The sequence below is a fragment of the Cyphellophora attinorum genome, assembly GCF_001299255.1.
Source record: "Cyphellophora attinorum strain CBS 131958 chromosome Unknown Contig2, whole genome shotgun sequence".
Lineage (NCBI taxonomy): Eukaryota > Fungi > Ascomycota > Eurotiomycetes > Chaetothyriales > Cyphellophoraceae > Cyphellophora > Cyphellophora attinorum.
Genome location: NW_017253230.1, coordinates 49,430 through 65,602, shown reverse-complemented (window position 1 = coordinate 65,602; position 16,173 = coordinate 49,430). Strand labels below are relative to the sequence as shown.

Genomic DNA, 16,173 nt, shown 5'->3' with positions numbered 1-16,173 from the left:
GATTGTCGCCTATTATGATAGGGCAGACACTTAGGGGAGGCCTTGTTGGCGTCGGTACCGAGCAAGCCGCAGAGCAGGGCTCGGATGCGCCCCGATTCAATTGGATGGAGACAGCTTTTTAGCAGGGTTCAGGCTGTCGATAGACTAATATGTAAGCAAAGAGCATACCCATCTCGCCCGCGGCACGGCGTCATGGCAGAATTTACATCTTGTACGTGCAGTAGTCTGCTGTCGCTATATCTTCCGGTCAGGCCCACGCAAGCTGCGACATTGTTCTTCTGTACTGTAGTTGCCTCTGAGCAGACTGGCACACTACCCTTCCATCTCAGGACTGGCAGCCAGCTGAAGAAAGTATATCTCTCAGGGCGGCAATCCTACAAGAAACTCGGATTTAAGGCATCCAAGTCCGTGTCGTCTCGACTTCGTCTACTCGGACCCTTGCAACCAAGCCTGCATAGTGGCGCAATTGTGCTGCTGCCTCAGGCTGCAAAGATTCTTTGACGTTGCTTGCTTCCTGTCGTCTGAGCAGCAATCGCCTTGAAGCGCAACCAACGAGCACAGGCCTAAGAGACCTGACTGGACTTAACACCTAGGAGCACGACCAGTAGCACATCGACCTTCAGCCGCTGCCTGTCCCACAACTCCCGACGCAGCTGCCCGTGGTACACACAACCTGTACCTCCGGCGGCAACCACGATCCACCGTCACCATGACACCAACACCACCGTCAGCGACGGCCTCAGACAACTCTCCAGACTTCCGCGTCGTCCGCAAACGGAATCGAGTGCCCCTCTCATGCGCACCATGTCGGAACAGAAAGCTCAAATGCAATCGCCTGTCGCCATGTGACAACTGCACGAAGCGAGGGGACGCCGGATCATGTACATACGCTGCGCCTTCGACGAAGCGGAAAGGCACTAAGAACAATGACAACAAGAATGTCGGTGAGCAGACACCAGATGATATGCAGAACAGGATCGACCGCCTAGAAGGACTGGTGCTAAGTCTGATGACAAATGGCAGCTCTGCGCCCGGTCCGGCAGCGGCAGGTGAAGCGTTGAGCGCGGGAGGCAGCAGTGGCATGCCCAGTGGGAGTCTTGGTCCCGATCTGGACAACGAGCTGGATGGCAATGACGACATGCACGATGACGACGACGATGATAACGAGAGCGAGACGGAAAATGTGACCAAGTCATTCGGCATACTGAAGGTTGATCAGGACAACAAGAAGACATTCTATGTCGGCGAAGCACATTGGGCTGCTCTGCTAAATGAGATCGGCGAGGTCAAGAACTACTTCGTTGCGCACCGGACAGAGTACGAAGCACAGATGGAGAAGGTCGCCCAGAGCAGACGTGAGATGGGCACAGATGTTGGCTCAGGTCCGGCGTTGTTGTTTGGTGCCACCATTCCACCCAGTCGCAACGAGATTCTCGCGCAAATACCAAGCAGATATATGTCCGACATCCTAATCGGACGATATTTCAACACTTTCGATCCGGCTACCCATATCCTGCACGGGCCGACTTTCCAGCGGCAGTACAACGCACACTGGGCGGATTCGAGTAGGACGTCGATCGTCTGGGTTGCCATGCTCTTCGCCATGATGCGATTAGCAATGCTTTCGTACGGACGAGAAGGCGACGAACCACCCGAATTTCGAGGCAAATGTCAGGATCTGGCTGCCAACTACAGAACTCAGATGGCGCATTGCTTGATCACAGCCGATTACACTAAGCCGCACAACCACATTATCGAGACGCTGATCTTCCATCTACACGCCGAGTACACGTCGAATCGAGACGCCGAGGCCAGTGTGTGGGTCCTGGTGGGCATGATTGCTCGTTTGGCAATGAGGATGGGATATCACCGGGATCCGAAGCATTTCCCAAATCTCACACCATTTCAGGGCGAGATGCGGCGGAGGATATGGACATTTGTGCGGAGTGCGGATCTCCTGTTTTCGTTCCAGGTCGCCCTCCCATCTATGATTCGAATAGGCGATTCGGATACAGAGCTACCGAGCAATCTGTTCGATGACGAGTTTGAAGAAGAGTCGAAAACTCTGCCAATATCACGGCCGAATAATGAAGCCACACCAATATCTTACATGGTTGCCAAGGGTCGACTCGCCTACGGCTTCGGCCGTGTATTGGAGGAGACCACATCAGTGCATCGCCGCGGCTACGACGAAGTCCTCAAGATCGACAAAGGCCTGCGAGATATCTACGATGCCATTCCTGACTACCTCAAACTCAAGCCTATGCGCGAGATGTCACTTGCTCCGATCTCCTTGATCATGGCTCGATTCAGCTTGGCTACGATCTACCACAAATCCCAAGTCGTGCTACATCGGCGGTATATTCGGCAAGCTCGTGGGAACAACAGATATATGTACTCGAGAAGAACGTGTCTGGACAGTGCTCTGCAACTACTGAGCTTCCAGATGACTCAACATCAAGCATCACAAGAACGTGGAAGGCTGAGAAGTGTACGAAGTCATGTGAACAGCTTGACAACGCACGACTTCCTGCTCGCGGCCAGTGTGGTGGTCATGGATCTGTACAATCAAAGAGATGCGCGTCCAGAAGCAAACGGCAACGATGTCAGCACACCAAGCACTACCGTTAGTGGCAGCGGCTCGATCAGCCAGGGGAGCAATGCATCTGCTCCATCACCGGCAGAGGCCCCGTACTGTGCAGGGATGACTTGCACGAAGGACGATCTATTGCGGGCGCTGGAAGGCAGTCAGAAGGTCTGGGTTGCGAGTCGAGACTACAGCATGGAGGCGTACAAGGCGAGTGAGCTTCTGGGTGTGCTGCTCCAACAATTACGACTCCCATCACAAAGCCAGCCGGCGCCGCCGCAGCAATCGTCGAACATGCAACCTTCGCCGTATCAGCAGCAAGCAAATAGCAATGACGACGAGCGCTCCGCTGCGATGGGGTTGGGTATGTTACAACAACAACAACAGCAGCAGCAGGCACAAGCACAACAGCAGCCCATACTCCAGAATGCCAACCAGTTCTGGCCGGGCGATGCGAAGAACATGTCGAACATCTTCCCTTCCAATCCCGACACACCAGGCTTCGGCGGATCGTTCATGCCCACGAGCGGCAACTCACCCTTTCCAAACAATATCTTTGACGGCGCATGGGCTCAAGGCGGGGATGGCAGTAACATGAATGTTGACTGGGTAAGTGACAGCGCCACTGATCAGCCCACTCCCAGCAAACCCACTCCCCTGTTCGTGAGTCACTCTAACAAGTTCAACAGGAAGCATTCGACCAAGCCTTCCAAATGTCCAACGTGAACATGGACCCCGCCGCCAACCCATGGTCAATCCAGAACCCAAATTCCCCATCGAACAACATCTTCGGTCAAACCACGACCTCCTCACCCGACTCCTCGTCGAATAATCAAGACTCCTCGAGCTTCGGCATGCCCACCAACTCCTCCACCTCCGGCACGACGAACTTCTATGGCCAGAATATCAGCAATCCCGCCCTCGGCAACGGCGGTGGCGGACCGATGAATTTCAGTTTTGACACTGGTACGATGGACTATAATGGTATTAGTCGGAGTTCGAGCACGGGCGTGGGGACGGATAGTATGGGGCCGGTGTTGAGTGAGACGGATACGAATAGTGGCGGAGATGGTGGGCAGAGTGCGGGTGAGGTGTTTATGGGTGTGCAGAGTCCGGTGCCGGGTGGGTATACGGGGTGGAAGTGGAAATGATCGAGCTGCACTCCATGAACACAGAATGACAGGACAAGCCGAAGGCGAAGGCCCTTCACAATCACGACGTCCGAAAAGAGGGCGAGATAGCGAAAGCACGACCGAGATGGAATAAGCCCTGACGGTTCGACTTCTGAGCCTTTGGAACGTCACTTGAGCGACGCAGACAGGCGGGCGACGAAAGGAACGACAGAGAGGGGACTGTTGGCTTGCTCAAAATGAGCGCGGTCGGCTGCTTCGCGATGCTGAGACGGGTAGGAGAAATACTGCGATGAGGGCACGTGTATGGTATGTATGAGTACTGATCATAGAACTGACTCTTTTCTTCCCATATCCTCGCTCTACTACTGTGCGGTTGCCTCTCTGCGCGATCAGCGCTGCTTCCGCGAGAATGATGTCGTGACGCGTCAGAACGCGTGTTGGATCGTGCTTTCCTTCGCAAGACGTGGAAGTTGGTGGCGAAATTTTCTGGTTTGTTGCAGGCAGGTGCGCCTTCGTTGATTCACTTCTTCTTTTCGGAGCAACGCTCTCTTCTATCTCATCCCACATCATCGAACATCACTACATTCCTACACGAGGCATCCCTCGTGACGCTTCGTTCACTCAGCTACGATTTCACACACTCGCCCCAAGCGAGTGTATCCCCAAACGCATTTGCACGATGGGTTCCAACCAGACCACGCCGACACCTTGGTACTCTGACCCGAATGGCGACCTCAGACAGGACATTTTCGTTTGGTTCTTGTTCATCATTGTGATCGATCGTGCTGCTGCTATGTACCGACGCTTTCGGCCAGCCAACAGCATCAATACAACAGCATCAATAGCAGAGGACAGGTTGGACGGCTGTCAGGAAGTGAGCGATGCCAACGTAGGTTCCGTGATCTGTACGACACTCATACACTAACAGCTGATTTCAGACTGCTCCGACGACAAGGTCTCCGAAGTAGCAGCTTCCATCATCAAATTCCTCAGCGAACATCCACGCGGGCCTCAAAATGGCTTGGACGAAATGCTAGAAGCGCTCCTCCAGTACAACAAACTGAGCAAACATCCGGTTGTCTTTGATGCCAACAACGCACGGTGTACCGGCGGCTCCAAAACCAATTGAAGGATCGTGGTCGATGACGGATCGGCATACGGTCGGCTTGAGCTTCGTGTTCACGAAAGTAAGTATCGAGCGATCCCTTGGTTCCTTCGCAGCTGATTCTGGGCTCCAGTAAGCCCCATGGCAGGGATGTGATCGAGACATTGATATCGCGAAAGCTCTGGTGCCTGTTCGTAATAGGAAGCCTTCGAAGGTGCGGTCGGATTCCCACTACGACAACGGGATACAATTACCATCATTGTTATCACTGCATGAGGGACCGGAAATCGACTACGTTCATGAGCTTCGGCCGACGTCGTCACAGCTCCTTTGAGCCAAATGATAGTCTTCGAAGCCACATCAAGGCAGGATGTCTTGAACATAATGGAGGACAGAAAGTGCATTGATCCATCGGGGATCCTACACATCAAGACTGTCCGCAGGGAAGAGCACGCATACCTTTGAATTAGCGTCAGCAACATAAGCAGCCTCGTGTCTCCATTGAGGGTCGTACCAGTCCAGATGAATCTATCAAATACAATACTGCCCAGAATCGAATCAGCAATTTCAAACACTTCGAAGCAAATCCACCACTCACGAACTCCTCGCCTCCACAATCTCCGCCACCGCCGTACTTCCCAGCTCATCTCTCCCCGTCAGACCCCTCTTCACTCCTTCCCGGTCCCCAGCCGCCAGCTCCTGGCTCATCTTCCACTTACCCACAATGCTCTCGACCTCGATCTCGATGCCAATAATCGCCCGCTTCATAACCTCGATGTACGGCTTGGGCGCGTCGTCGACCTGCCACGCTGGACTCTTTGCGTTTCTGCTGACGTCGGCGTCCTTGTCTGCATGCTCGCCACCTGGCGTCGTCTCATACCCCAGCTGCCCTTCACTCTCCCGCGTCAAATCCTCCACCTGCGTCTGCAAGTACTCACTCGTCCGCTCACTCTTATCATGATACACCCTCATCCTCCCCCTGACTTCCACAGCGACGTAATTCCACGTCGGCACGACCTTCCCCGTCTCCTGCTTCGTTTGCGTATACCACTGCGGCGTGATGTAGTGCTGTTGAGGAGCACGGAAGTTTACCGTCACTTCAGTCGGCAGGCATTCGGTTCCCGAGGTGCTAGATGTGGCGGCGATGAGTTGTTTTGCGTGTGGGTTCGCGCGAGCCATGTGCCCACGAAGTCGGCAACCTTGGAGGCCGAGGATGGGTTGTTTGAGGGGTCCTTTGGGTGTTGTGTCGATTGATTCCAGAGAGGTGAGGTTTGTGGGTGGGTCGAGGACCCATGGGATGTAGGTGTGTTGAATTAGTGGGTAGTCTGGCGTGGGGGGGATGGCGGTGGTTAGGAGGCCGAGTGGGTTGGAGTGGATTAGTGAGAGGAGGGTTGGGAGGTGGGTTTCTGCGTGGACGGCGCGGAGGTACATATTTCGTTCAAACTGTCGTCGTTCCTTGAAGATGGATCGATCCACAGTGTCTGCCGCTTCCTACGCGTATATAGCAGGTTCAAAAAGGTTGAGGTCCCGATTCGTGATTGCCTTGCCTGTAGATCAACATACCGGGCCGGTCTCAGAGGGCGGAAATGTCATGTCGAGTTTGAGAGTCATGAGCAGGGCGTAAAACTCGACGCAGAGGAATCTGGGTCTCGAATGGCCATTGATCACGAGCGAGTGTCTAGATATTCCGCCGATGTTGAGCTTCATAGGTGCAGCCTTTCGACAATGTCGAAGCGTTGAGTGGGTCTTGGAAATATTGTAGGATCGCGGCGTGAATTTGCGGCGAGGAATATGGATTGAATGCGAGAAATACGAAATTCGCGGAACTAGGCTTTAGGAGCATTGTGTCTGGGCTTGCAAAAGATCTCTCTGATCACATTCGGATGATTTATCACGCGCGCAAGACACGGGAATTAGGATCATAATAGTTACTGAGCGGTCAACAAAGGATTCATGATAGTATGATGTACGATAAAAGAAGCTGCATGCCCTCAGTACAGCTACGCCAAAGGTGCCCTCAACGTTCGTTGATGGATGACAACATCTGGCCCGAGCCCTTTGAGGTGCTTCATTAACTCATCCACGGCTGCTGCTAAGTCGCTGTCGCTCATGGCGGATAGAGCATCGCATATGAAGAACGCCTCGGTCGTTTGGTCCGTCAAGGCGGTTCTGGGGTCTTGCCTCCAATTCCATCGTCGGCATGTAACGCCCTCGTCGTCTACCCAACAAACTTCGCCGGCCTCTGGATGCTCGACGATGATAGACTCGCCGCTCTTGACATGGAAGGTCTCCTTGCCAGTGGCTCGGATCAGCCTGGGCAATCCGACATATTTCGCAGCGTCCTCCCCACCAAGCGGAATCTGGTATCTGACCGAGACCGCGTTGTAGATATCCGTAAGCTTGTTGATCCTTGGCAGACCGGTTCCGGGACCTATGCGCCGACTGAGTGCTTCGAGACTGTTGCGGTACTTGGCTGGTTTGGCGCCGAAAGCTTTGTACGCTTCTCGCCATGTTGCGATATGAGGGCGCTGGGTTAGAGGAGTTCCATTTGAACGAGCGAACGTCTCGGCTTCAGTCAGGAGCTGCTCGCTTGCGCTGTCGCTGGGACTTGGCACGATTCCGGTTGCGGAGATGAGGACAGCGCGGTAGTCAGGACGGAGAGTGAAGACTGAGGGGTCGATAATAGCGCCGTCGACGAGTGCGCGGGCTTTACTGCTGGTGGTCATTTCCCGGGAGGGCAAAGATGGAAGAACCCACCAAGGCTGGCAGACGATGGAATCTTGTAGTAAGAAAGACCAGAACGGAGAAACTTTTCCTTACCTTTTGATGTGATGACAGGGCGCGAGCGTCGAGCTGTTCGAAGGCGTACTCGTGGACATGGTCTAAACTTACCTTGTCGTTGTTCTTGCGTGAAGCACGCGACACATGAGCCCCAGGCCGTGCACACCCAGAAGTTTGGATTTTTGCGATTCACAGGGTGGTGTTCGTTGCCGAGTGTCGATGTGTTCGGCTATCTGAATAACGTTCTTTGACGCGACTTTGAAAATCCGAAATTCAAGGCGTTCCAGTTTTTTCTGCCAGGTGGTCATTGTGCTCCGCCGTAACGTAAGTGCAAATCGGCTGCTTTCCGATATTGCTTGCTCGATCGCCACCACGACGCGTGTGTATGAGACCGTTAGAGGCGCTCAGCTACAGCCATCGGGTAGGTGGAAATTACCATGTTGGACTCCTGGAGCTCGAAGCTATAGATCGCGTTCGATGCAGTTTCCCACCCACAGAGGTATCCCACGTGGACAATTCCCATTGCTCACGATCTCTCCTGAGGCACTGTTCTACGCACGCCGCTCCAGAGACACAGCGCCCCTAGAATCCGGCCATGACATTACAGTGAACGGTCCTGTCATCGCTCGGACCGCAGCCACCTACCCGGCTACTCAGATGCTTGGTCCGCGATTACGGCAGGATCTTCTGGTCCGCCGTGCCCTTCCCCGATAGCAACTTTGCAGGTCTCGCCTCATGGTCCCGCGTGTGAAGCCTTGCGTACAGTACACCACAGCTCACCACGCCTCCGCAATGAGATTGTATTATGCAGTCCGGCGACGCCGTTAGGCTCTTGAGTTCTGTGCCCGCTGAATTTGGGTGCACGTTCTGATTCTGGCCACATTCAATGATCCACTTTCGGATAGGGGATAGCAAATCCAGCGCCAAGCTCAAATTGCCCATGGAGAGCGCAATCCTTATCCAGAACAAGCACGAGTTTAAACTCAGCCCAAAATGGCAAACCCGCTGTGGCTTCAACGTTTACTTCGACGAGGCTGACTATCAGATTGGAGTTGTCGTCGAGTCGAGTCGTACATGCCACACTATGGTACAGGTATAAGTCACTCGCTTCCCAAGAGCACATCTTCCGAGATGTCAAGCAACTACGCTCCTTAATTCTCACCCACACTCTTTCACCTGGCAGCCACCATGCCGTCCACTCTTTTACTACTCAAAAGCTTGGCTTTAGCCTCACTTGTTGATGCTCTGCCCAAGAAGCGAGACTCGAAGACTGTACATCTCGATGTTTTCCAGGCGGACAAAGCAGTGAATGGCAAGACAGTCGATGCGCCTTTCACTGTCTCTAGCTCCATCTACTACGTTGAGGTCACCCTCGGAACTCCTCCTCAAACTATCTACTCTCAGCTCGATACCGGCAGCAGCAATCTTGTTGTGTACCCCCCGCGTCTCGCGCTTGCTAAATGCACCTTCTCCCAAGCAGTGTGTGACTCGTCGACTTGTAAGTATTCCAGGCAATAGATGGACCAGCTGACACACCACAGATACCGATACCGCTTCTTCTACCTACGTCAACCTCACTATCCCTTACTCTAGCTCCTACGGCGATGGCTCGGGCGGCTCAGGCTTCTTGGCCACCGACACCCTCAACTTCGAAGGCGCAGTCATCAACGCCTTTGAATTCGTCGACCAAACAGTATCCAACACCCTAGGCAATTCCGTCTTTGGTACAGGCTATGCGTCTAATGAGGGCGTCAATCCACAATACAACAACCTCCCCCTCCGACTCACAGCAGACGGTTACATAAACTCGCCCGTTTTTAGTCTTTGGCTCAACTCGCTCCGCAGCAGTAATCCCGGCTCAATGCTCTACGGTGGAATTGATAACCAGAAGTATTGCGGCAGCTTGACGACCCTCCCAATCCAGCAGACCAACGGTGGATACACGGAGTTCACTGTTGCACTGGGTTCCATTGTCGCTCAAGGACCGAATGGCAACTCACAGAATATTGATATTGGCAGCAATACGCTCGCCCTTCTCGACAGCGGCACCAACAGTATCTCTGTATCTCAGACTGCGTACAACGAGATTCTGGCCCTCTACAACGCCTCGCCCGCGCAAGGTAACGGTTTCCCCCAGGTCGCCTGCTCGCTCGGCAACTCTGGACTCACAATGAGCTTCGGCTTCGGTGGAGGACTGGTCATTCCAGTGCCCCTGGACCAGATCGTGGCAGCACCCCAGAACAATGACCAGCAGACTTGCGATTTCTTCGTTAGCACACAACCAGCTGGCGCTGAGTTTATTCTTGGTAGCTCTTTCCTGAGTGCTGCCTATGTGGTCTATGACATTGGCAACAATGAGATTCACATGGCTCCTGCCATCTTCAACCCTACCTCATCGAATGTCATCACTGTTGGAAGCGGACCTAATGCTGTTCCTTCAGTGGCTGGACCTGCTTGCTCGTCAAGCTCAACCACGACCACGACCACGACCACGACCACAACAAGTGCGACTTCTACAATGACCTCGAGTACGACCACAACTAGCTCTTCAGCCGCCACAACTACCACGACCGGATCTTCCTCGAGCACTACTACCAGCACCAGCAGCCGGTCTACATCCACAGGCAGCACTACCGCAGCATCGACTACCACTAGCAAGTCGTCAAGCGTGTCGGCCTCCACGACCGGAAAGTCCTCTGCTTCAACCACCACAACTGCAATGTCATCTGCATCCACCAGCACTGCCACAACTTCGACCTGGTCCACGACTAGTGCCTCTGTCTCTGGGACTTCATCAAGCTGGTCGGACTGGGATGGAAAGACCAAGTCTAGTTCCACGACGTCCAAGACTGTGAGCCCAGCTACATCCAGCTCAACCAGCATGATGTCGACGAGCTCTGGGTACACCTGGGCGGATTACACTACCACGGCTAGTACCACATCCTCGACCACTAAGCCGGTCAAGGGGACCACTACCTCCACCACGACCTCGGACGCGATGGTCTGGCCCGACTGGAGCAGCGCCTCCGTTTCTGGCACTTCATCATCGACCAAGTCTCACCACCACAAGTCCAAGACCGTTAGTGTTGCTACATCCAGCTCGACTTCCTCCTCAGCTGTAACATGGTCCGCGTGGGATGGATACACGATGCCAGCCTCCTCCAGCGTGACCACGACTCCAGCGAAGGCTACTTCGTACTGGACAGGAGCCATTCCAGCCACCACTACTCCAGTGAAGGCTACCTCGTACTGGACGGGAGCCATTCCAGCCAAGAGTTCGTCCAGTATGGCGATGTCTCAGTCGTGGTTGGATAACAACGTCGATGCTTCTTCCACTTCGACATGGGCTGACGCTGTCGTGCCCACTACGATGACAGTGGTGCCCGAGAAGCCTACCGCCGTCGCAGCTTCGTCCTGGGCTGATACCGATGTCGATGCCTCGTCTACGTCGTCGGTGTCATCTTCCGCGGCGTGGAGCAATATGCCGGTCGCTCCGGCGTCGGCTACGCCCATGCCGGCGCCGGTGAAGCCGTATACTGGCGGTGCTGCGAGGTTTGGGATGAGCGTGGGTGTGGTCGTGGTTGGGACGGTGTTGGCGATGGTGCTGTAGGAGTAGAGTTAGATGATGTGGAGGATTTCAGTTCGGCTTGAGATGAGATGGGAATTTAAAGAAGAGTTTGGATGGATTGGTGTGTTAGATTTGTTGCAGCGTTGCAATGTGGATAGATACTAATGCGATATCTGGCTGTAGGGCGATTGTATGATGCTATCCTTCATACAGTATCTGTCGAGATCATCGAAGCTCGCCCCGCCTGATAGCAGTCGATGCTGACCAGGCATGGCAATGAGATATCGGCGACCTGTCGTTGTGAAGGAAGAGGAAGGAAGATGTCGAGGGTATGGCATCTAGGTACTTACACCTTTTCCATTGAGTGACCTCCGGAGCAAAGCGAAAGAGTCACTCCACTGACTCGGGATGCGGTGATGTAGTACATATCATTGCATGCATGTTGATAAGTCGATCGTGCAGTAAGCTTGATATGAGCGCAATCTGCCTTTACTCGTCGAACGCTACTGTAGATACTAGTATGCTGCTGGTCATCCCAGCCTGAGTCTTCTGCTGTTATGAGCGCGTACGTCATTCGTGTCTTGACGGTCTTCTTGATCCACTCAGGCGAAGTTCGGTACCTGATTTGCATTTTGACGAAGCATGATTTGGGCATCAAAAACCCTTGAGCAGCAGTTCATCGTATTCAAAGAAAGAAAGCCGGTCGCTCGATGTACAAACGTAAGAACTCTCTTTTCCCGACCAAGAGCAGATCAAGGAGAGGGAAAAGGCAGAGAGTGATTGATAAATGTTTATAGGTACCGTGTTCTAGTTGGAGAGGCAATCTCATCTCGACTGGAGGCTTGGCGTGATTGGGCTTAGGCGAGGACAAGTTCAGACTGCGCCGGCCAACTTGATCTGACCTGGCCTTCACTTCAACCCAGCAAGCAATACGGCAACATACTCTCAGCGACCTCTCGTACTTCGCCCGCGACGTGTACGTCTCATTCTTCCACTCGTAAAGAATAAATCGAGCATACTTCTGTACATCGCTACACGCCCGGAGCCCTCACCTCAGCAAGCCGCGCTTCGCCCGAGTTGTCTCCTGTTGCTGCTACCATGCACATCCTCCACCGCCAGCGATAACAACTCATGCAATCAGCCTCGGGTCGTCGCTAGAGATGCCCGCCGTGGCTGCCGATTCCCTTAGACCAGCTCTATCCAACAGTGCCCACTCGTCCTTCGATGGTCATCCCCGGAAATCACACGATAAGGCGCTGACTGCGAGCGGCGTCTTCACATACACCAACGGCACAGACGTCGACACGGGCCTGACTGACCATCGAATCGACCAGTACCGAACTCTCCTCAACGCCAGCCACTCGTCGCTGACCAACGGTCTGCCCAACGGCTCACTGAAAAGGACCGGCTCAAGAACAGGGAGCACGCCCTCATTGGTGACGCGAGAAGACCGCTCACAGCTGGCCGAGGCACCTTCGAAATTGTCCAATGTCGAGAACGTGTCGGAAGATCGCGCGACCTCGCCCAGCAGATCACGCGCCCAGACTTCGCCCAACGATCTCAAGGTCAATATTCCCATGTTGAAAACCGAACAGCACCAGGACTCGACCACCGCCGATACCGCTGGTACCGAGCCTCTATCGCCGTCGAGTACCCGACATGCCCCTCCGCAACGGCTGTCAAACACAGCGCTGCCTCCGAAAAAGAAGGACTCAAATGAATTCCCGCAGCTGACACATCGACATACTGCTCTCGGAGTGCCCAAATCAAGCACTGGCAGAACCTCTCGCGACTTTTCATTCACTGGCGGGCCTTCCGAAGAAGTCCTCCATGCCAGCGGCCGCTTCTCACCCACCCACGACACGCATCAGCCTCGACATAGACGCGCCTCCCTCAGCCTGATACGAAGAAGTACACGCGCTCACTCCGATGCCCACATTGACGAGATCCCTCCAGATGAAGAGGCAGCACATTGGACAGAAGTCGTACGGCAGCAAAGAGCCTCTAAGCGAGCTAGAAGAAGAGATGACGATGATGACAGGGTGATCGTGGGAAAGAAGGTTGAAGAGGGCCACGTCAACTGGGTCACCGCCTACAACATGCTCACCGGCATTCGCTTCACCGTCTCGAGAACAAACGCGAAGATGGACCGCGAACTGGTCGAGGCCGACTTTGACGCCAAACACAACTTCAGCTTCGATGTGACCGGCAACGAATTGACACCCAGCGCAAAGTACGACTTCAAATTCAAGGACTACAGTCCGTGGGTCTTCCGCCATTTGCGAGCCGATTTTGGTCTGGATCCGGCCGATTACTTGATGAGTCTCACCAGCAAATACATCCTGTCCGAGCTGGGAAGTCCAGGGAAGAGCGGCAGCTTCTTCTACTTTAGTCGAGACTACAAGTACATCATCAAGACCATCCACCATGCCGAGCACAAGCTGCTTCGAAGGATACTGCGCGAATACTATCACCACGTCAAGGACAACCCAAATACCCTCATGTCCCAGATCTACGGCCTCCATCGAGTCAAGATTCCATACGGGCGAAAGATCCATTTCCTGGTCATGAACAACCTCTTCCCACCGCATCGCGATATACATCAGACCTTTGATCTGAAAGGCAGCACAGTCGGTCGTGACTTCAAGGAGGAGGAACTGGCTGGGAATCCGCGGGCCACTCTTAAAGACCTGAACTGGCTTCGTCGGGACTACCATCTCGAATTCGATCACCAAATAAAGCAGCTGTTCATCGAACAGCTTCAGCGAGATGTTGCCCTCCTCCAGAAGCTCCATCTTATGGACTACTCCTTGCTCGTCGGCATACATGACCTCAACAAAGGCAATGAAGAGAATCTCCGCGAACAAAACCTGCGAGTATTCCAGCCTGGCGGACGGCGTGGCGACGGCGGCGAGGAAGAACAGCCGAGCATGCTTATGCGGACGCCTTCACGACTGGAGAATCTGCGAAGGACGAAGGAGCTACGGCTAACCTTGAAGAAGGAGCGGCCAATGCCTTTCGGCCTGGTCAGCACACAAATGCCAGATGAGATGGAGAGCGGCGACGTGCGGAAAGGTCGTGTTTTCTACAAGGACGATGGCGGTATCAGAGCGACGCACGAGGATGGACATGCCGGCGAGTTGGTCTATTACCTCGGTGTGATCGACTGTCTGACTCATGTACGTCTTCCCCTCCTCCTCAAGTCACACATTTACTAATCACTCATGCAGTACGGCTTCGTAAAACGCCTCGAGCACTTCTGGAAAGGCCTCAGCGCCAACCGCTCGCAAATCTCACCCGTCCCACCACAGCAATACGGCGACCGCTTCCTCAACTTCGTCACCGGCATCACCATGACCAAAGAAGAAGCCGACCGAAGACGAGAGCGTGGGGATAGTGCCCTCAGCGAAGTCGCTCCCATCGGTGTTGCCGTCAGTCAGCGCACCAGCATCAACACCGGTCCGGTCTCCGCTGGTGCTGGCAATGCAAGCTCGAGTCTGGACGTCGACCGCACAAACGAGAAACTCGCTGGCCGAAGTCCACCAGGAAGCCCGATGGCGGTGGAGCATACAATGGCGAAAGCGCAGAAGCAGGTCGAGAAAGAGACCGGCAAGGAGGGTCGGAGGCGCAGTGAAGAAGAGAAGCCACAGCGCACGCTCCTTACGGCGGAAGATGCAAAGAGTAATACGCTGCTGCCTATGGTGAGCGAAGAGACTGGTGAAGGCGGGAGTCGGAATGGTAGCGCGACTGGAAGTGCACGAAGTCGGAGCCACAGTCGAAGTCGTGCGCCCAGTCAGCAGCCGAACCACGTCGATCAGCAGGACTTTGCTGCAGCAACATCGTCGTCCGCGGCCGCACCAACACAACCGAATCACGTCAACGGCAAATCACCCCAGCACGCTGCGCAAGACAGCTACTACAAAAAGGCTACCACCGATAACGACGGCGGGATCCGTATGGTCTCCCGAACCGACTCCGACGGCCATCCCGAGACCGATCTCTTCGGCCACGAGAAGGTGTCTGTCCAGATGCCTGGGCCGGAACACCCCATGGGCTATGACCCAAGCTGGGAGCATCGCCCTTCCCAGCAAGGCAAAGGTGTACCTGGCTTCGCTGGAGGCGTTAACGGCGCTGCAGACGATGAGAACGAGGAAGAAGTGGACGAGAAGGCTGACTATCAAGGCGGTAACGATGGAAGCAACGGTGGCAGTGACGGCGGGCCAGTGCAGAAGAGAAGATCGAAACCGCCAAGGATCAATTCGGATATCATACCACCCTTTTCGCCGTTGGATGCCAGCATCCCAGGGGTTGTTTCGGACGACAAGGCATACTTTGAGCGCGATGGCGGCGATCCCGAGAAGCGGCCTGACGCCAGGTGGTAGCAACACTGCGAATACGAGGATGTCTCTGTCGAAAAACAAGGGCGTGGTGAGGGACAGCTAGAGGAGTTCCTTGCGCAGATGCAGAGAAGGCTGGACGCCGCGCCGCGGCGGAGTAGTGGCAGAAGCTCGAGCACACGGCTCGGCAACAACGCCAGCGACAATGGTGCAGCACACGATGGGAAGTACAATACATGGCGTAGCGTGGAGAGACCGCCGTACGGACGAGGATGTCCCGGCAGGAGGATGGTGACTGCCTAATTCTGTGGTGTCCAGCAGCCCACTCTCTGTTCTGTTCGAAGCTCTTGAATCCGACTTTTGCATTTTCGACGGACCTGGTCTTGCGAGGCATGGCGTTCACTGGGACACAAGCCGTGGAAACTGGGCACAGAGATGAGAAGAAGGCCTGCCACCTTCGAGGCATGGACGGACGCATCGTCGTCTTTCGGGCAGGCAGCACATACATATCAATTTCACAGTAGAGGAACTTGGCCATACATTTCTCGATCGAATTATATGAGATGCCAGCATCGGTAAATGTCTACTGGAACGCGCTCCCTTCCAATTGTGATGGGTTTGTCGGAATATTTTCTTGGCAAAGCCAGTCGCGTCGATCTGGG

The 16,173-nt window shown here is 54.4% G+C and overlaps 6 protein-coding genes across 6 annotated transcripts; 4 read left to right on the top strand and 2 right to left on the bottom strand.

The window, feature by feature from the left end:
- Positions 1–709: 709 nt before the first annotated feature.
- Positions 710–3,738, top strand: AB675_2303 (putative transcriptional regulatory protein; the record flags this gene model as incomplete). Its single annotated transcript, XM_018142264.1, has 2 exons — positions 710–3,196; positions 3,277–3,738. The coding sequence occupies 2 exons, from the start codon at positions 710–712 to the stop codon at positions 3,736–3,738; spliced, it is 2,949 nt and encodes a 982-aa protein (XP_018005175.1).
- Positions 3,739–4,399: 661 nt separating this feature from the next.
- AB675_2302 (uncharacterized protein) lies at positions 4,400–4,849 on the top strand (the record flags this gene model as incomplete). The annotated part of the gene is made up of 2 exons (XM_018142263.1): positions 4,400–4,609; positions 4,676–4,849. The coding sequence occupies 2 exons, from the start codon at positions 4,400–4,402 to the stop codon at positions 4,847–4,849; spliced, it is 384 nt and encodes a 127-aa protein (XP_018005276.1).
- Positions 4,850–5,419: 570 nt separating this feature from the next.
- AB675_2301 (uncharacterized protein) lies at positions 5,420–6,532 on the bottom strand (the record flags this gene model as incomplete). The annotated part of the gene is made up of 2 exons (XM_018142262.1): positions 5,420–6,316; positions 6,389–6,532. The coding sequence occupies 2 exons, from the start codon at positions 6,530–6,532 to the stop codon at positions 5,420–5,422; spliced, it is 1,041 nt and encodes a 346-aa protein (XP_018004871.1).
- A 293-nt stretch (positions 6,533–6,825) lies between these two features.
- On the bottom strand, positions 6,826–7,551 carry AB675_2300 (uncharacterized protein; the record flags this gene model as incomplete). The annotated part of the gene is made up of 1 exon (XM_018142261.1): positions 6,826–7,551. One exon carries the CDS (start codon positions 7,549–7,551, stop codon positions 6,826–6,828), a length of 726 nt encoding a protein of 241 aa, XP_018004975.1.
- Positions 7,552–8,794: 1,243 nt separating this feature from the next.
- Positions 8,795–11,216, top strand: AB675_2299 (putative aspartic-type endopeptidase OPSB; the record flags this gene model as incomplete). The annotated part of the gene is made up of 2 exons (XM_018142258.1): positions 8,795–9,104; positions 9,148–11,216. The coding sequence occupies 2 exons, from the start codon at positions 8,795–8,797 to the stop codon at positions 11,214–11,216; spliced, it is 2,379 nt and encodes a 792-aa protein (XP_018005001.1).
- A 1,118-nt stretch (positions 11,217–12,334) lies between these two features.
- On the top strand, positions 12,335–15,556 carry AB675_2298 (Phosphatidylinositol 4-phosphate 5-kinase its3; the record flags this gene model as incomplete). The annotated part of the gene is made up of 2 exons (XM_018142257.1): positions 12,335–14,353; positions 14,405–15,556. The coding sequence occupies 2 exons, from the start codon at positions 12,335–12,337 to the stop codon at positions 15,554–15,556; spliced, it is 3,171 nt and encodes a 1,056-aa protein (XP_018004907.1).
- Positions 15,557–16,173: the final 617 nt, after the last annotated feature.